Source organism: Siniperca chuatsi, linkage group LG10 (assembly GCF_020085105.1).
Source record: "Siniperca chuatsi isolate FFG_IHB_CAS linkage group LG10, ASM2008510v1, whole genome shotgun sequence".
Taxonomy (NCBI): Eukaryota; Metazoa; Chordata; class Actinopteri; order Centrarchiformes; family Sinipercidae; genus Siniperca; species Siniperca chuatsi.
Window position 1 is genome coordinate 14,587,400 of NC_058051.1, and position 21,412 is coordinate 14,608,811.

The 21,412-nt window shown below is 42.5% G+C and overlaps 1 protein-coding gene across 4 annotated transcripts in view; it reads right to left on the reverse strand.

Annotated features, from left to right (window-relative positions):
• samd11 (sterile alpha motif domain containing 11) overlaps window positions 1-21,412 on the reverse strand; it is a 51,107-nt gene that overhangs the window by 16,831 nt on the left and 12,864 nt on the right. For all 4 annotated transcript variants that reach the window (XM_044210551.1, XM_044210552.1, XM_044210554.1 and 1 more), the window contains exons 3-5: window positions 20,669-20,844; window positions 12,213-12,322; window positions 4,725-4,817 (exon numbers count right to left, since the gene is read on the reverse strand). In XM_044210551.1, the coding sequence (XP_044066486.1) occupies window positions 4,725-4,817; window positions 12,213-12,322; window positions 20,669-20,844 (379 nt within the window). The remainder of the gene's footprint in view (window positions 1-4,724; window positions 4,818-12,212; window positions 12,323-20,668; window positions 20,845-21,412) is intronic.

A 21,412-nucleotide genomic window follows, 5' to 3' on the forward strand; every position in this document is an offset into this window, starting at 1 on the left:
ATAACTTGCTATTTACCTATGTTGCACACGGAACTATCTTCTCAGCATATGATTAAATACTTCATCTCCATGTCAGTCATGACTGTGAGGAATTTGCCTCAAGCAGATACTCACATTAAATTTACTACGCAGCCAGAGGTCACAGATTTGGAAAATTTGTAGTTCACCCAAAATCATTTCAGGACATCACTCAACTGAACACAGAACACAGCTGTTTAATCAAGCTGGCAAAGTATACAAAGTATTCAGTTTACCCCAAAGGGACAAGAGAAGAATTAAATCTAATACTACTGAGTCCAACTTTTTCTGAACAGAAGGCAATCAGTTTGCATATTTTTTTGTTAACTCCTCTGAACAGTGTCTATACTAAACACCAGAATTTTATTTGAGTAATTTTGAGCAATCTGAGGTATCTACATGTTCACAATGTGGAAATTCTGGAAACATCTTTGGATGAAGCTATACACATACAGCCATGCATTGTTAATGGTCTGAGCCTGACCCTAGCACAAACTCACTATTACTCTGACAGAAAGCACAGCAGTAACATTTGCATAGGGTTAAAGGTTATAAGTAGGGCTGTTTTACTGTATCGTATTTTGACTCTTTTTAATGCGGACTACAAATTTAAAAAAAAGAGCTCAGCTTCTTCCACCATGTGTGTGTATATGTGCGTGTAGTACTGCTGTGCTGTGTTTCAGGTGCTGTGAAGATGATGTGGTGTATGATATCTATCTTGCTGTCAGTCCCCACACTTAATCTCTCTCTCTGACCTCCCTCCTCCCTCTCTCTGTCAATAGTAACATGATCTAAGGTAAGGGTGGTGGGGGATATAGGGAGGTGGTTAGGGAGTTAGAAGAGGGAGAAAGAGGATGAGGAGGAGGAGGGAGAAGCAGAAGAAAGTAGGGGTTATTTTTACCACCCTCCTCCTTATTGAAACCTGAGCCTGGCCCCGGGCAGGCGAGCAGGAGTGGCGCTGAGGAGCGGAGGTGGGGTGGAGGTGGTGGGGGAGGAAGCGAGCACGCAAGCATCTCTGTCTCCACCGCCAAGCTCCAGCTAATCCACCTAAGGTCCTCAAGTGTATGTGTGTGTGTTTGTGTGTATGTGTACGCGCGCAACTAGTCTGTGCATGTCTAAAGTTTTCTCGCTCTCTAAACACAGCAGGGGGTGCCGACTTTGCAACAGAAAGAAAAACAGACATCATTTACACAGCGGCATCCAATCTCTCTGGCTCCATCCATACGATTCCCTCTCCGTCTCTCAATCTATTTTTCCACCTGCATTAATCATTAAGGGATAGTGTGTGTCGCCAGATTTGGAGGCAATAAGATGTAATACACATAGATAACACACATACAGGTGCAGAGTCAGGGTGTGGGTGTGGACACAGCGCAAGGTTAAGACACAGGATCAGCAGTGTTTTGAAATGGCTTAAATGCACTTCTCTGGACAGCAGGCTGCACACACACTTCCACACACACACACAAACAGAGTCTTCTTCATCTGTCTCCCTTATGCAAATATACAGCAAGGGAAGAATATATACAAGCTTATACAGGGTTTGTTTGCTTTAAAAGCGAAAAACCTAACCACACAGGCACAAAAACACGAGCCCCATTTGCCTTAAAAGGAAGCCAAGCCTGAGTATACAAACAGACACACACACACAGATAAACACACATACACACACTCATTGACACAAACACACATCCTCAAAAACCCATGCATCTTTCAGAAGCAGGGTTGTGTCTAAGTAAGACTATAATGGCCAGGAATGAGTACAGAGGAAGAGGCTCCAGGCAGGGCTGCTGCCGGTCAAAGGTCAACACCAGGCTCATGCTGAGCTCTACAATCAATCTGACCTCCAAATGCAAACACTCTCACCCACCTATTTTTTTCTCCAAAACTGAACCATCAAAAATAACAATTTTACTCATGTCAAATAATCAGAGCTATTTGTTTCACTGTATGTGTGCAGCTTATGATGTTCGGCTTACATGTGCTCCTGGAGTGTGTGTGTGTGTATGCATGTTGTTCAGGTGTCTCCAGAGATGAGGCTGGATGTGCGGTGAGCTGCCCTTGGTTTTGCCTGCTGTATAATGCATCAGTCAGGAAGTATTCCACAGGAGCCCAGAGGGACGGGCCCAGTGGCAGTGCCGGTTCCATGCCAGGCGCCTGGTTTCACGCCACGCGAAGAAGATATGAATAATAGAGGATGGAGACCGGATTGCAGCGCTACAGAGGGGCATTGTCTTGCCAAGATGTGCCTTCTCAAGGTCTGGTATTTATGTTGTTCTCATTTCATATAGAGAGCAGATGAAAAGGTAATAATAAAGTGTGTATATTAGGAATCCGCTGCAAAAATGATATTGTTCTATCTATAGGGGGCTATTATCTAAGATACCATATTATGGCCGCCCACCATTGAGTCTGGTTCTGTCCAAGGTTTCTGCCTGTTAAAAGGAAGTTTTTTCTAGCCACTGTCGCCAAGTGCTTGGTCATGGTGGCATTTGTTGGGTCTCTGTAAATAATATTATAAAGAGTACATTCTAGACCTGATCTGCAGGAAAAGTGCAATGGGATAACATCTGTTATGAATTGGTGCTATATAAATACAATTTAATTTAATTTAATTTATTTGAATTATATTATATTACTGTATGTGCTGTGTTTGGAGGAAAGCAGACATGACAATGCTCTGTTTCCTGTTAAAGGGTCAGTTCACCCCTACCACAGTTTTCATTGGGACTACATCTGTGGTAGAAAATAGTTCCAATGAGAACTGTTCAAAGTGAGGCCTGTTGATTGACCTGAGTAATCCAGACATTGTACATGGAAAGAAAAGTTGCTGTAGAGTTTTTTTTAAATGTCATGTCTCAATGGTTTGAACTCCACAAATTCTCCTTTGGTGGTGCTCAAAACATCCATCTTATTGGCAGTGTGCGAACAATACCATGGCTTTCGGGGGTTGCTGCAAGCATGTAGGCCTACTTGCTATATGTCAGCACATCTGATATGTAATAATTAGTTACTGACCACATCAAAGCTCCTAACGGGTATCAAAACCAAACATTACAGTATGATACAATACGGTCAACTAAAGCAAGGCATTAACTCTAGACTATAGTCTAGAGTTCATCAGCACAAATAAGACACGGATAGGTCAAATAGCAAATCAGCCTATAAATACATGAGCATTAAATCAAAAACAGAGCACGCCAGGCTGCCTAAGGGATCGAGTCTTCATCAACAGCGGTTAAAGTTACCCATCACATACAGATGAGCACAATCATTTCTCAGTACAATTAAAACATCAAATGCGAGGGTCACGTATCAACAAACCAGCCTATAACAACACACACATGCATGAGCATTGTAAATAGCAACAAAAATAGTCCAGGCTGCCTACAAGGGATCCAGTCCTCATCAACACCCATCACATACAATACAGTGCTAACAGTAAATAATGCAGTTAATTGTACCTTAAAACAGAAGCGACCACAGAGACCTGGGTTTTTTTCTGATCTTTGAGTTAAAGTGAATGAAGTTTACAATATTTTTCCGCCACGCTTCGATGGTGATGGCAAGATTAGCATGCATGCTGGTAACTTAATTAAAGTGAATTAGTGATGAATCACCCTCATGCGTGAATTTAAGCACGGTCCATGATGATGAAAATACAGAAAAACAGAAATGCATGGCAAAAATAGCATATTGTCTATATTTTAGAGACCCCCCAAAATTTCACAAATCATGTTTTCAGGGGAGCTCATGTCTTATTAAGGGAACCAAGCTCCCCCTGGCTCCCCTGTAGTTCACACCCTGCTTATTGGCATAGCAGCAGAATCTCACAGACAATGAGCGCCCTGGTAGCTCACCTGTGTACCATGTATCAAGGCTGCGTCCTTACCGCAGCGGCCTGGGTTTGATTCCAGCCCAGGCCCTTTGCTGCATGTCATGCCCCCTCTCTCTCTCCCCTGCCTTTCCTATCTCTCTCCAGATACCACTATCACAATAAAAAATGTCAGAAATGTCAAAAAAATAATCTTTAAAGAAAAAAAAAAGAATCTCAGAGACAAAACTCAGCACATAAAACTAAAAATGTCTTCATGGTTCCATACAAAATACTATTGTTTGGTAATTTGGGTGTACTGACCCTTTACAGACTTCCCCTAACGTGTGTGTGTGTGTGTGTGTGTGTGTGTGTGTGTGTGTGTGTGTGTGTGTGTGTGTGTGTGTGTGTGTGTGTGTGTGTGTGTGTGTGTGTGTGTGTGTGCGCGCGCAACTGTAAGTGTGTAAGAGAGAGGAATAGGTTAATAGAGCACTGGCATGGAAGTGTGTCTTCAAGTATGTGAGAAAGTGAGACTGTGTGTGTGTGTGTGTGTGTGTGTGTGTGTGTGTGTGTGTGTGTGTGTGTGTGTGTGTGTGTGTGTGTGTGTGTGTGTGTGTGTGTGTGTGTGTGTGTGTATGCTTGTGTAAGGCAGTGTGTGTCTGTGTGTGTATTCCCATCATCACACTAACCCTAACACACTGACCACCAGCAGCTAAACCAATACCTCTTCCTTTCTCCCTCTTCACTCTGCAGCTTCCATCCTTTCTCTTTCACTTTAACACTCGGCCATGTTGTCTTCTTTCTTACAAATTTGACCCGTTTCCTCTCAGAAAATGCACATCCAAGCACATCTGTAACGGCCACAACACACAAATACACTATGTGGTCTTACCTTTGGGGGATACGCTACGTGACTTCTTGCTGTCAGAGGGACACTCGCTGCTGCTGTTGGGAGAGAAGCTTCTCCTCTTGCCTAGACGGTCATCTGTAAACACACACACAAAGAGAGAAAGAGCACTCAGTAAAAAGACTAAAGTAAAAGCTTGAGATTGCCGCACTGCTCTATGTCTACCTGTATACATGGCGGCTGCTTTGGAAATGCAGAGTTAGAAGAGAGAGAGTGAAAAGGAGCCAACGAGAAAAAAGTGATAGGTGGAGAGAAGGAGAGAAACAGAGCGAGTAAAGCAAGCCACGGGCGTCTGGAGATGTGCCTGTTCTGTCAGATATGAGAGGGGGCCTGCGCCGTGGATGACAGATCTGCCCGGCTCATTCACGTGTGTGTGTGCGTGCGTGCGTGTCTATTTGAGGGAGGGAGGAGGGCTCTGTCTCTCTGTGTCTCTTCCAACGTCTCTTTCCAGTCTGTCCTCAAGTGTTATCACTGTTCTTCCTCCCTCTCTTCTCGTTTTCCAGATGTTGGCACAAAATCCTCTGACAGAACTAAAGTGCATGAGAGCCTCTCAGCTCCTTGAGAAATTGCTCTCAGCCTACATTATGTCTATATCATGTGTTTATTTTTAGTTTTTGAACCTCCACGACAGCCACTCCCCTCTCTCTTGTTGCTGTCCTCCCCTCATAAACACACTTCTGATCTTCTTGTCTCATTTCTCCATCTGCTTCCTTGTCTTTCTCCTCTAGGTGTTTTTGAAACCTCCTGCCATCAGGAGTTCTCTCTCTCTACTCCCATTAACACCCTCCATGCCTCCTCCTCCTCCCTGTTCTCCCCTGCCACCAAAGAGGAGCAGCTAGTGTACAATTACAGCACCCCCTACTGCCTCCTCCTCCTCTCCTCCCCTCCCATCCCTTTCTTCCTTCCCGCCCAATCGCCTCACCTCCACGACCCTCAAACACACCTCAAATCAATACGGGCCTAATCAGAGAGGGAGGGGATGCAGAGCACATCGCACGCAGCGCCGGCAGGAAGGAAAAAGCCGTTTGTCATTGCTTTCTCTCTCTCTCGCTCTCTTTCTTTCTTTCTCTATTTCTATCTCACGCACCTCTGCCTTTTCTCTAACTCTGTTTCTTCCTCCACACAGACAGCCAAGCCACAGCAGCAACTGCTTCCCTTCTTATTCTTTTTTTCTCGCTTTCTCTCTCTCACTTCTCGGTGCGTATTTTTAGGGATGGAGGGAGCGTTTTTTTCCCCCCTCCCTCAAGAAGAATGGTTCCTCTCTCCCTCTGTCTCTCTTTTTCAACAAAGCAATTTTTCATCATTTGCACAGCATGTGTAAACAATGCGGAAAAACAGTGAACAGGGGGTAAAAAAAAAACAAAAAACTACACAATTTCGTGGCAATACTCAAGCAAACAACATTTGGCAATTTCTGACATGTGTCCACTCCTGATATTGTTGTTACCTTAGCAACGGGTGGACAGTCATCAACAGAGGAGTGAAGCTGGAGTGGAGTCTGACCTTTAACCCTTAACCTATCACCCAAACTTATGTTCTTTCTTCTCTATAACAAGACACAGATAGACAGGGAGGGGAAAGAGACAAAGAGATTTAGACAGGACTCTGAGGATTTTGTTGAGCGGCTGAAGGAGTCCTGGTGTTGATGAGAGGGCGAGCGAGAAAACGAGAAAGGGAGAGAGAGGGAGGAGGTTCACTAATGATCCAGTGTTTGATGTTGCCTCTCAGGTCCTGAGGAGATCCACTCCCTTTACCATCCTAAAGAGACAGTGAGGGGAGGGGGGAGCGCTAATGGACAAGTGTGTGCATGCACGCACACACACACACCACATATACTGAATGCCACAATTTCTACTTTTTCTGTCATCTCCTTCATGATCTCTCATTCTGTTTTTCTTCTCATTTTCAAATCATGTTCAGTACATTACTTTTCACTGGTCCTTTAAAAAACAAAACAACAAAAAAACCCACCAAAGGTCTCCATCTGTCCTATTAGTGGAATATTAACAAAGAGAGAGAGAGAACCCCCATTAGTTAAACCCCCTCTTCTTCCAAACACACACACACACACACGCTTGCACCCACAGCCAGAGCCTCTCATGATCAAACACACACACACACACTTGAGTCGTCTCTTGAGCCGACCTCACTCAAGACACTGCGTCTCCTGAGCGAGTGCCCGAGGGCCAGAGATTTGAGGGCGGAAAGCTTTTAAAGCCAATTAAATGGGGCTTCTTAGAGCACCGGCGCTTCCTTTTAATGCCCAACCCTGAGCTCTGCTAGCGTCTATGCTAACCCTTATACTCCCACTAACACAGCTTACATTCAAGTTTGCTACCCCGGGCATTTCCCTATCACCTGCCTGTTAATATTGCTGAAGAATTAGTGGTTATGGAGTCAGGAGTTTTATTTTAGCTTCAAGGCTGTGATTTTTACTATCAAAAGAGTGGAATAATTAAGTGCAAATAGCATTAGCTGCTATGACATAGCCCCCTGTTTTTGCCATTCTTGGTCAACAAACAGTCTACAGGCTAGGGTTGCAGCGGTATACCGCTTTCATGGTATACCATGGTATGAAAATTGTAAAAGTTATCATACCATGTACATTTGCTTATCTAAGGTATTGAAAAAACAAATGCAACCGGATGCAGAATCTCACCTGTGCATGCAGATCTTTTTATTCATTTTCAAAAAGGAGACTTTTTACACATACTTCCATTAAAAAAAAAAAAGGACAAAATATTTTTGTGAAATTATAATAAAGCGTTTGTTCAACCCAAAAAACCCTTCTGTTTTCATTCCTTTAAGGGTCATTGTAACTGTATACCGTGAAACCGTGACATTTTCTGAGACAGTCATGTTACCGTGAAAATCTCATACCGTTGCAACCCTACTACAGGCTAACTGTTTTTTTTCTAAGAAGCCTCTGCGTCAGTTCCTCCTTATCGGCTGTTCCTCCCACCGAGAGAAAAGAGGGATGAAAACAGAGGGACAGATAGAGAAAGAGGAAACAGCACGACCTAAACCACTCTTTCATGTGACACCACCAGCGCGAACCATTCCTCTTTCTTTCTTACTCTCTGATTTCCTCTCCTCCCTCAAACTTTAGTCCTCTTCCTCTCCTCTCTCCATCCCATGGAGCATGGTGACAGCTCAGACAGCCAGACTCCTTAATTCCTCTCTTACTCCGTTAATCTGTCATCTTTATCAGGCCGGGGAGGGGAGGGGGCTATGCGGAGAGAAGGGGGGGGTGACAGGCGGGGACGTGGGGTGGGCCGCCAGCCGCAGCCCCCCGATCAATCTCCACATTACAGCTGACAGAATGGTGCTAATAACTTATTGATCCCCCCTCCATGCGCCGAGGCCCCCGCCGGCCCTGAAAGCCCTGCCATTGATTGGCTTACAGGCCGATGCAGCTGGAAGAGGGAGGGAAGGATGGGGGTGGGTGATGGAGATGGGGAGAGAGCCGCTTCTGCTCACGCTGAGGGGAGGATGCGCCACTGCCAACACACACAGTAACACTGCTCCATACACTGCCCCTCTGTTTGTCATGTTCTATGTCTTTTCAACAGAAGAGAGAAATTAAGAGAGGTGGAGAGAGAAGAACACAACTAAAGATCATGGGAAGAGAAGACTGGATGTGAATGTGTAGTCAACCGACTAAAATATGGCTGACCTTAAAGTGAAAATCTGTGACATTGTCATATAAATATCCCTTTTGCAACTCAGTATAGTTATGCAACACAATAAAAACTAAACCTACAGGCTATTTATGCAAGCTTTTGTTTTTGTCGTTCGAAAGGCCTTCTCTCGGGTACAGTAGGTCCTTTCTGTAAAAATCATCTGGTGCACAGGTGGTGATGCGCAAGAACTGATGTTTCCAGCAGCAGTAACAGTGGCTTGTTTAGAATAAGTCCTGGGCTGCGACAACCATTGTTATGATGTTACTTAGAAGAAGTTGTAAATTGCTAATTACTTTGTCTTTATTATAATGGGATTAAATTGTTCTCTGATAAAAAACAGTACTGTACAGGTGTTTCTGACCTGAACATAACTTACACCTCATAATGAAATCTTTCAGATAAGGAAATTAAAAATAATACAAGTATATCTATGTTTTAAATCACCTGGTGTCCTCTGCCATTCTTAAATGTACTGCTTTCTTTATCAAATCTTTCCATTTCTGTAATCACAGCGCTCGTCTGTCTGTCGCTGTCCGCTTACAGTGGCTTTTGCTAGCCAACTGTTCATGCCAGAATATCCATATTAATATTCCTATCAAAACAATGCTCAAGTCACAGGTTATTAAAGGTTATTACATTTTTAAAAGCATCAAATAATTCTGTTGAAATTCAATTTATAACACAAGTAACAAAATTTTTACAAGTTCACTAACTGATGTCAGTACTGAAAATGTAACCATACTATGTTGTGTTACTTTGATGAGGGAAATCTGATTCCACTCAAGTGGTACTTAGCAATGCATTACCCTAAACACCAGGGATGAACAGAAAAAACTAGTTTGACCAAAATTAATAAATAAATAAATAATTAATAATAAATAAAGGTGTCGAAGTACAGCTGACACTTTGATTATTAAGTGACCTTTGTGAGATGAAATGCAAAAAAAAATTAAAAAATAACACCCCACCAATGACTGTTTAGCACCAAAGATGGCACAGACACAAAAAAACACACAAAAATCCAGGACTTTCTGGATTGAAACCTCTATTTGGTTTCCTTTAAGTGCACCGAAAACAAGAAAAAAGTATTTATTTTCACTATTTATTGGAATATTTATTTTCATCATCTGTGAATTTAATCTCTTGACAGAAGCATTAGCATGTCTTTATGAACAATAACCCTAAGAGCTTTGTTAAGGCAGTAAAATTACATTCCTATTAAGCAGTGGGATGTTTTAAAATATTTACAACCCACATTTCCCTTTTTGCTTCTGTATGACAGAGCTATTATAATCAGAAATCCTGGAGTGTTTACTTTCGTTTGGAATTGCCTGTCTATGCTAATCATGTGATAACTAGCTGGTAAAACTTTAAAAGCAATCCTCACTCACAATCAGCTTGAAAAAACAGGTCTTGCACAAACACGCTGGCCTGCAGATTCACACGCAAGCAAACATCTAAAACCAGGCATTTAAAATCACACACGGAAAGGTGCACACACTCAAACACACACAAAAATGTGCTCAAGCCCCAAAGCACTGCTACAACCCCCAACCACACACACACACACCAACAGGCTTCTGCTTCTGGGAGTCTGAGTGGTGGGAGCAGAGGAGAGAGAGAGTGGCGGTCCAAAACACCTTATCTGCCTGTTTGAGTCTCCGGTCTGACCGCAGAGCCACGGTTTACAGTCTCCACAGGCAGCCAGACTCTCAGCGTCGGCGCCCCTGCTCTCCCCCTCCCTCCCTCCTTTCCTCCTTCCTCCCCTCCACCTCTCAGAGCCTCCGAATAGCCAGCGGCTGGGGAGTGAGAGAGCGAATGAGGGAGGGAGGGATGCAGCCCTCCTGTCTGTCCCTCAGATTTAATTAACGGCCCACTCCGGCGCAGAGACGACCCGGCAAGCCTGCTTCCCTTTCCTCCTGACCCACACACACACACATACACGCACACACACAAACACACGGAGCCGCCCGCCGCCATAGCTGCCGCCTGCCCTCCCCTGATACCGCTACCGCACTCATTCATCTCTCTTTCCTCTGTCTCTCTATTTCCAAATGTTTCTACCATCACTGCATCTCAGTCTCTCTTTGTTGCAGACTTTTCCTTCTTTTCTGTTCTCTTTTCATTAAATTCTCTCCTGTCTTCCTCCCTGTCTCTCGGATTCTCTCCCTCCACAGTTCATTGACAGACGTTAAAGACTTCTGGAAGTCAAATAGGAGAGTTGACTGACAGAACAGAGTAAACACAATATCATAGACAGCAAGCTGCATTTACCGTTTCATACATCTCAAAGTCAAATAATTCACTGCTCTAAAACTTCATAGACATTACACCCACCTATGTACTTGGACACAAATTTGAACCTGTGTTGATTTTGCGTGGGCACGCATCTGTATAACTACGTGTTATTTGTGTGTAATTATGTGTTTATGAATGTGTGTGCGTCTAATTTCACTGGCAGACAGAATTAGAGCCAGTGGCTGATCGGATTGGACTTGTTTACAGACACGGAGTGAGCCGCTTATGCAGCCTGTTAAATCTCCCTTTAATGGTCAAACGGACATATTTTAGGGTCTTGGACCCCCTCTGACTTAGGCCACGCTGTGCTCACCCCCTCCTCCATCACCCTTCAATCCCATTGTGTCTTCCCCCATTAAGATAACTACTCAGGGCTCCGATTTCTCCATTAGGTTTAGCAGCTGATTAGGACAGTATTTGGGTGGAAATCCGTCCCAAACTGGGGTTTAAGACACTGGCTGGGCTAGCTGTTGACCTTCCACCCACCCTGCCTGATATCACAGGCACCGTATGGACAATTAATCTGGCAGACAGAGGAGATGAGCACACAGAGAGAGGGTATGGAGGTGTTGGGTCTGGGATAATTATGGCACTTGCTGTGCCTCTGGCTAACGGTATAAGACATCCAGACAAACATTTTAATGAGGAATAAATAATATAAGAGCCTGTAACAACTTTGAAACATATTGTAAAATCAGTGCCAAAATCAAAGTTGAGACAAGTTCATAGTTGTCCAGAAAACTCAGGACCTACGTGTGACTCATACACCAGTTCAAAACTGTTTCAATAAGTATTGAAAATATACCATTTTTAACAGGCAATAATATGATTACTGGTTGGTGGTGAAGCACCGTTTCCTTCAACCATACCTTGTTGGGATACAGAACACTACACAAACATATATCATGAAAATAGGTACAACTAACCCATCCAGTACAGTAATTCGATCGCTGAATAGTGATATCCACAGAGGCTGTTTTACAACCATATGTCTTTGATGACTGCACAATATCCTCATACAAGCTACTTGACAAATAGCTGTGATTAAATGCTGTCTGTGTTCTGTCTGTAAACTGTATGAAAAGCTCTTAGCAAACGCACACCATGGTTCCTTCGTTCACATTAAACTGGATTAATGGCAAACAAAGCTATTTATTCAGAGGTAATTTAATGCAGGGGGTTTAACAAAAATCCTGGAGTGCGGCATAGAATGTGGGAAGAACATTAAGTAATCAACTTGAGGACGACCTTCAGGAATGAGTAATAAGCTTATGTTAAATTCCCCCAATCACACAAATTAGAGTAAATTAAATGGGTAATGGAACGTTTACATATGTTACAGGAGATGTAAAGGGGGATATATCATCAGTCTGGATGCAAAGGAAGGAGACAAAGAGATGAAAAGGGACAGAGAAACAAAGAAGACATCCTGACAAACCTTAAAACATACATACACACACATACAGACACACAGCATTACTGTGGGTCCTACCTGTGTGTCCAGTACTGGTGTTGTGGTCAGAGGCTGACTGGCCCTCGGGCATGCCGTGCTGTCTGGTGTGGTGCAGGTTGGAGATGATTGTAGAGAGGTCACTGTCACGACTGTTACACACACACAGGAAAGAGAGGATAAACATGTTTAAAAGCAGCCCCAAACAATCTTAATTCCACAACGCATTCCAAACCAGTATGTGATAAAGCAGCAGCGCATAAATTCATACTATTTCACACACTAAATCCTCCATCCAAATAGCACTGTCTCTAAAATGCATACCTCCACACAGACTCAGCAGCAACAAGTGGCTGTCCTGTCAACTGGCTCTTAGCTCTGAGGTGTGTAATGCACTCTGACAGACTACCGCATCCAGCACTTTTGGGTCTCATCCCTCTTCCACACTAAGATGTATTAACGAACATATTCACAACTCATAAGCAGCTTAAAACCTGATTATGGCTCTTTTTAAATTCAGGCCACCAATGGTTGTTTTAGAGAAATTGAATAATGTGAAAAGTCAGTTTATGAACATTTAAGATAAAACAAATTAGCAATCAGGCCTTGAATAGGTCTTACTTACTTATTAGGAATGTAATATTTAAAAGACAACACAATCTGTGGTATACGACACTGGCAACTGAAAAAAAGGGCCTCAGATCTTCTTTTCTATTGCCATGCCTACACTTCAGCAGGAGGTCCTTCACAACAAAACTGTCCACAAGAGTCTCTCAAACACCCTGTCCTGCCCTTCAGCACCCGAAGGAGGAGGGTTTACAGATTAGGCCCAGATCTGATTGGAGCCACTCTGCCCTTCCAAATGCTGCACACCAGCCACCTTTCTAACCTCCCCACACCAGTGGACCCACACAACTGTGTCATGGAGGTATTTCATTTGCAATCTGATTACCATTCTGATCGCATTAAATGGCATAATGATGGGAAATAGAGTTTGAGGGGAGTATAGCAGCAGTGCAGTACAAGTGTAGTTACAGTGTAATGGCAAACAGCTTGAGTGGTAGGGAGAGGTACAGGGATTTTTTAGCTTACGATCTATATATATCATTTAGTGTTAAATGACTGTGACATACATGTTACATGGAAGAGCGTTCCAAAGCCCAAAACAACAGGAAAGTTAATTTTGCCCACAAAATAAGCCTGAAAACATGCAGTATTTAGACATGTCAGTTTGATGGCATCAGCATCCTCTCGTGTCAGCAGGAATGTCGTTTATAGGCTTAACTGGCAACTTTATTGAAAGCAGAATCATCTATGAAGGGGGTCTGGTATGACACAGCAAGCACAGTTTATTGGACAGAAGCGGTGAATGGTTCTTAGCTGCCACCACTATGACGAGGCCACACTGTTTGCGGCTGCTGGATTTGGGTTTTTACAGTCCCATGATTACAGGCTCCAGCTGTAATGTCAGGCTGTCGGTCGCCAAGCTGTTTTCCACACGCTAACAGAAAAGATGAAGGAAAGCATAGAGGGCCTAATGCTGGCCATGCTGGCTTCACCGGTCACCTTTCAGTCACAGAGAAGCAATGACTCAAAAAACAGTCTGAGACAAAACAATCACCACCAGTTGCTAAGCAAAGAGATGCTTGATTGGACTGTGACTGCAAACTTTTTAGACTAATGACAGACTTCTTTTTTGGAGTGTAACTTACTAAAATTAGTAGCTATCTGTGTCTGAGAGCTCAATGGTTTTCTTCAAAAAGAAAATGAGATGCAGGGAAGGTTTTTTGATTGTGCTTCAAGTCATATAATAATGTATCTGCGTCAGCCAGTGACTCCAACAAAACACACATCACACACACTGTAGTTACATGCTCCACTGTGAGAAACTGCAGCCAAATCCATCAATCAGCTGGCTGCGTTATAACACCACCCTGTGTCCATCATTTAAAGTGATCATGATAATGCCATCCTGAACTTCTCAGAGAGGTGATGGGGTTATTATCCCGTGGCGAAGTGGCCGCTCTAAGCCATGAACGGCAAGGACATTGTTAGTGGGGTAATTAGTGCACTTTTCCTGAGCTGTCCCGCCTCGGCTTGGGCTAATGAGGGCCTAGCCCTATCTCCACCCACCTCTGCCCTCCCTCAACCCCCTCCCCCTCTCTTTCTCTGGGTGGAGGCAAGGTCATACTCAAGCCCTGGAAAATGAAGAGGGGGATGGAGATGATGTTTAAAACCCAGTCACCTGAGTCAGCGCTCCCTAAGGAGCTCCTAAGGCCAGGGTTAGCTGGGAAGGACGGGGGCCTAGGAGAGGATGGAGGGGGGTTATATTGTGGCTGTCGGGCCTGATAGTTAAGGAGGACATGAGCTGCCTTCTTATCACCCAGGTGCACGCCGGAGACAATCATCTCATCCGCAGCTCATCCCTACACTGGTCTATAGTCATCCCCCACCACAGGACAGACACTCTGACCCAGACACTGGGATAACTAATGTGTGTTAATACTCAAAGTCTGCCATGGATACTACAGGTATCCAACATTACTGCGATGATACCGCTAACTCGGTAGTAATCCAATTTTTACTACTTTTAAGTGAAAATATTGTTATCCTGATTTAGGTCAAGAAATATCTGATCAAACGATGGGGGAGAAAAAAAACTCAAGATTCTGACCAAGCATTCAATGTCAGCTTTCAATACTTGAAACTTTTTGATACTCGTTGCTACAGACACATTTCAGGCAATAACCAGCCCTAATTTCTACTGCTGTTTTCTTTCAATGCTTCTAGCCTAAGCATTTTAAATACACTAATCACTGATTCATATCACTTATCATAGCCCCCCCCCCCCTTAATATTACAATATATTGTGAATAATTTTTCTACATTTTCACAATAATTAAAATCTTTATGTATTGGCCATGTAAAATGGCCAGTATTCCAGTCTGCCAGATTAGTTGTTGGGAGTCTTTCTTTTGTTATGAAAAGGTTGTGCTCCCTTCTACCATTACAGTCGGTGTTACTATTCAAAATGGTCCACACAACATGAAAAGACTCTTCTCCTGGCACAGGGAGTCGGCTCAGTATAAATGTCCAGTAGTGGCCTGCTGTGGCATTGGCACGCGGAGCTGAGGTGGCGGGGCTGGAGGTCACAGTGTGAGCTGGCAGAAGCTGGCAGCCCAGGCACCCTGACGCCATGTCTCACACCACCACTGGGAAAGTGCTGACAGACAGACAGCAGGGATGTGAAGGTGGAGGAGTGGAAGAGGAGAGAGAGAGAGAGAGCAAGAGAGACAGTGAAGAGAGAGAGAGACAGGTCATAAGCGCTGTGTAACATCTGGTGCTCGCAGCTTTACAGTGTACCCTCCTCTGCTCTCAAGACAACAGCCTGAACACACAGCCTACTCCAACCTGCACAGGTGGCCCACAGCAACATTCAAACACTTCCAGGCAATATGTAATATTCAACAACCACTGCATAGTAAGGTATGGACTTGGGCAAAATGCTGAGAAAAAGAGGGAATAGGCAAAGTTTCTCTGATGCTCCGCAGGAAAGAAATTATAATGTTAAGTCTTTGATTTAGGAAATACCTATACTTTAGGACCCAAAGCTTAAAGCAGGAATATGGATCTGTTCTGTGTACATTTTATGTTTTGTCTGATTCCTATGAGCAACGGAAATACTATTGTCACGCTGCTCACAGTTGGATCAAAAGGCAACCCACAACTAGGAACCCTGCAAGCAGAGGGAGTAATGAATAAATACAGAAATAGATACATAAATAAGTAAGAGTAGCCTGACTTCACTTGGGCTTTGCTTCTCCTTGTTGTTCCTCTGCTGTACAGGCTGACATGAGGTCGATAAGGCAGCCAAGGAAGGAACGAAAAGTACAATAGAAATAGTCCGCCATGTTGCATTTAGGTTCTCCTGCACTGAGCCATGCACACACTGCTGGTTTTACTGTTAATTTCTCCTCTGGCTCACACTTTATGAGTTATTACCTTTCTTGTTTTTCAAATTCAGAAAGAAATTCTTCAACAGTTTTAAGGAACATTTGGATTGAAAAAGGAAATTATTTGTTTTATCAGTGTGTGATGTAATCCTTCCTCAAAGAGCACACAGTTGTACTGCAGATACTGAATGAAAAGCCAAAGCTCTTATTATCTTCAGCTAATTTCAACATACTGTATGACATGGCGCATGGTGAATAGTAAACACTGTGTTCTTTACATGTGGAAATGATGAACCTCATGCTTCAAGCCAACAGCAAATCTGAGACTAAATTGCTGAAACACTGCTGACCATCTTTTTTTTAAATCCTGTTTTGAAAGGGAGTTGATAGACAAAACACTGTTCTATTTGAAAACAATGAACGTCTTGCTGGTAGCCAACGCCCAATCAACTACTAAATTGCTGTGACTCTGTTGCCATGGTAAACGCATGTAAACAAGGCAAAAATTCTTGAAGCGGAAAGCTCCTCTAGAAAGCTATAAAACCTCCAAGCTCACTAATTAGTGCTTTAGGGGAGAGCCATTTCCAGTAATTTCACACTGTCCGTGACCTCTTACTGGCATAAGGCAATGACACAGTTGTCCAATAAAGCCAGAGGACAAAATGTCAAATGCAACAGACATGCAGTAGCTAACTCAGCATCAGTGTCTTTCTCTCTCTGTGGTTATGACACAGATTGAGTACAGCATCCCCATTAACAAATATGAGCCAACACTACTGCTCCATGAAAAGATCTGTTTTCATACAGAGAGGTTGCTTCTATAACTGGAAGCAATTAAATATTGCTTCCAGTTTCACTAATCAGCCTCTTATCAGCATGAACCTGCAACAAACTCTACCGCGGCACCGCAGTTTTCTCTGAATGAGCACCAAAGCTCACACTGCCTCAACATTTCACTGGGTAAAAAAACACATTCAAGCAGAAAACAGTTCAAGGCTATAATCAGGTCTATCAAAATAATGTCCACAATGACATATACTATAACCATGTTGCTGAAAACAGAAATACCAGTCCAAAACCAATTAGATGGGATGGTTGTAGGTTATGTTGAATTCAGTATGTTGCTTGTTTCAACCAGCTTTACTCCCTGCTGATTGGATGACGACAGGACAAGATGGCCCTTATATGAGGAGACCCAGAGTTAGCCTCTGATGGGCAGACTATGTTGAACAAAAACCAAACAGCTTGGTATGTTTTATGCTTTTGTTGGTTTGTGGTAAAGGTCTGCAGATCTTATGACAGCCTTCCTCTTCCTACTAAATCTACTAAAATTATTTTTGCCCTTTTGTAGATGGAAGCATTTGCATATGTAAGTGATCAAGTTGCAAATGGCCTCATGCATGATCGAAAAACTGCCTTTGTTTGTTTCGGTGAACGTTAATAATGGGTATGGTGGATTTTCTTTTTTCTACAGGGCGCAAGCTGAAAGGCAGACATCAGCGGGTGTTACTTATAAAATCCACAGTGGTTGCCGGGTAATTACCCAGACTCTCAGTCAGCACTTTTCAATCAAAGCTTTGTTATCTACGGCCAATTGAAACAAACACTAAGGTAGGCTTTGTTTTGCCCTTGAGTAAGACACTAAAATCCTAACTTGCCGGCATCAAATATTTAGTCCCTGAGATGAAATCCATAAATCAGCGTTAACGAATCCAAGTCAGATACAAACAATCTGCAGCACTGATACCAAGGAAATACCAAGGTGATAACAAAACTCGATTTTGTTTCCACCTTTCAGTTCCTGTCTGTTTCACAGGAGCCACACTAGACTTTGGTTTTGATACCCCAAGGAGCTTCCGTATACACCTTATTGTGATAATGATTATTGTTTGGCTCTGTGGCTTGGCTGCTATTCAGTCTCTAGATGCTCTGTGCTTATTCATCAGGGCAAGCGCAGATCTCTGTGGCACCAAGTAAACTAATTGTCTGCAAAGCTGGCGACTATTAACATTAATCTGGTTAAAAGAAGGCGAACCGGTTTATAATGAACTTGAGAAGACGTCTGGATAAAAAAAATCCTCTTAATTCACAACGGTCAGCCACCTGAACTAACCAAACAATCTACTCTTTAATGTTACACAAAGTGACTGATATCTATTAAACTATCCACTGAAAAACGTGGAGCAGAAAAATTAGGAGTGTAAAGTATCTCCTAATGTAATAACACCTGTAGTTAATTTGATGCATGACGCATTATGTTGGGATAAAAAAATTTGGATAAATAATTGACACATGCTGCTTGAATGTGCCCATGTAGATTTAAAGTGCAGTTACAGTAGGCAGGTTGCAGCAACCAAGTGGGTGTGACACAGTGCTGCCGCCAGCCTTGATGATGTGTGGATGAGACAGCACAGACACACTCACACATGTATACAGAGGCCCTGTATTTTTCACATCCATTGGCCAAATCCAATTTGTTAAGACCCTTCTACGACTCACTTACGAAGCTGCGGTCAATGGAAATCACATTTTCGTGATTGGACATCCCATTATCCCGTTCGTCCAGACCTGCACTGGGGGGATAAAGCAAGGCTGAGACGGATGCCCAGGACAGACCGGAGCTGCGGCTCCAGCGAGTCCGTCGCCTTTCAAAGGGTAAAAGCCTGACATATTAGTCATAAGTGTTCTTTAAATTCATTATCATCTTAACACGCCAGCGGCACAAGTGTCAGGAGGAGGGGAAGCCCTCTTAAATGAGGTTAGTGGATCCATTTAAAGCTTCACAGTTGCTGTGCTGTCCGCCGTATAACACGCAAGTCTCGAGACATGAAAAACATCCCCTCCTGTAATGAGGTTGCACAAGCTGCTTATAATGCAGCTGGGGACTTTCTGAGGTTAATCAATGAACAGCTTCTGCATTATATCTGTCCATAGCCTGTCTGATATCTAAATCTTTAATGTACATACCAAGTAATCACAAATCCATGTGATTCCAAATTGAAAATGTCTTAATTTCTGTCATTTCACAGGGATCAAAGTACTGATTGTAAAGGGACCAAATAAAAAAAAATTATAATCCCATTTTTTTGTTCCTAGCAAAGCAGAGTGTATGCCATCAGAGAGAGGCAGCGCTGTCTTCAGACCCCATTTGATTCATCTTAATGAAGTGACCTCACTGTAACCCCGCATGTATGAAGATATGAACATGATTATTCACTTGAATCCAAACAGGCTTTTAGTAAATGCATTCCACATTTTTATGACAAACCCAGTCTAATGTACAACTCTTGAACACTCTTCTCCATCCATTATTGTGGAAAATTTCAATTTTGACAATTAGTCAAACAGCCGTTTACTGATTCACACCAAAATGCAACATATTCAATTTCTGAATAAACCACTGACATTTCTGAAAACATTTAAGATGCATTCCTAATACATACCACTTGTGGTATTATTATTATTATTATTATTATTATTATTATTATTATTATTATTATTATGGTTTGATGCCTACTAGTTCTCAAAAATAATAATGGCAATACTGAAACAAAACATTGCTGTTGAGTATTTTGCCTTCCTCTACAACAAGACTAGTGTGAAGGATGAGGATCCAGAGACTGTTATAGACATGCCGGACTTCTTATTAATCTTACTCTGTCTCTCCAAGTCTGTTTGTGTTTTTCACTTACTTGATACTCTCAGCTCTAAAATATATTAAAATTGTTAATTTAGCAGCAAGAATAGATGTACATTAAGATGAACGTAGCTTCTAAAGTGAGTTATTTTATAACCATTTCAAAACGTTCTTTACATGTAAGCTGAAAAAGCGCAATAACATGACATGAAGACGTAGCAACTTATGTTTGATATTAAACACTTTGATTGAACCACTCCCAAGCACAGCACGGGATGGGATGAAGCAGACAGTGGTGACTCAGGTGACTCAGTCTTTTGATATCAAGTCAAGACAGATACACTGAGACTTGGCAGGAGCAACAAAACGCTTACCAACAAACCAATTAACACTTTCAAAGCTCAGCACACATCTTTCTATTAGACATCCCAAAGCAAAAGCCATAAATATATTTTTGAAACACAGTTCTTTGTCTGTTCGTCTCAAAAAAAAATCACTTTTGATGAAAATACTACACACACATCTGAGGTGCCATTTAAAAAGAAAAAGTTTGGCTGAAGCGAAAGATCTGAAGAGAAGCAAACAAACCAGAGGTCTTATTAATTATTTTTAACAAAAGGGACACCTCAGAGGCTAGCATGACATTTTCTTCTCATGGTGATTTCACTACAGAACGTATGCATTTTACGGCCCAATAAAAGCCTACGCAATTACGACAATGTGCGTCATTGTCTACTAAACACAAAGAAAAAGGAAAGAAAATGTCAGAAGAAAAAAAAAGAGTAAAAAGTCCTGGATATTAACTGGTAGCTGGTATAATAACAACTTGGGATTCAAAAGTCAAACAAGCTTGTATTGTCCTTCAAACTAAACTGAAGCCATGGCCATAAAAGTCATAGGTGCCTCACCTCTTTCTCATGATACTGTAATGCAACTCGTCCTCTTGTTTGATGTGGGCATGATCCCCACTGGCCCGCTCGCTGCCTTCACTGTCGTCACTGCTGAAGATGGAGGCCAGCTCCTTCTTGGGGACCCGGTTTGGGGGCAGGGGAATGGTGCGTTTCTCAGCCAAGCGCCCGCGGTTCTGCTCAACAAGGCACAAAGAAATAGAGACACTTCATTCATTATAGGTTGTCAAATTGTTGAATGTGTTTCTTTGCTCGTGTTTAACATACCTGCAGCATTTGTTTGTTTTTTTTCATATTTTATCATTTGCCTGTGTCTTTATGTAAGTTGCTGTACACACATAAAGTCACTTCAAGACTCCAACGCGAAGGGATCTTGGTTTTATTTTGCAGTGCTGACTGGCTATTTTGGGTTCTGTTATCCTGCTTATTAAACACACTCTAAAAGAATACAATAAATCAGTCATTCTCAACCAGGGGTAATTGTAACCCAGCAGCTGCCAGAGGGTCAGTGGAAAGATTGTGGAGTAGCTCAACTAATTTAAAAAAAAATAGAGATTGCAATTTAATCAAAAAATATATATTAACATATTGAGTCAGATGTAACGCCTGACACTACCTAGGATTAAGATTGAAATATACATGAAAACTAGTTAGCAAGCACGCAGAGAAATCTAAATTTAAATTAGCTAAAAGTAATGGATGAACGACTGAATAGATGGCCAAAAGCAATGGATAAACAGGTCA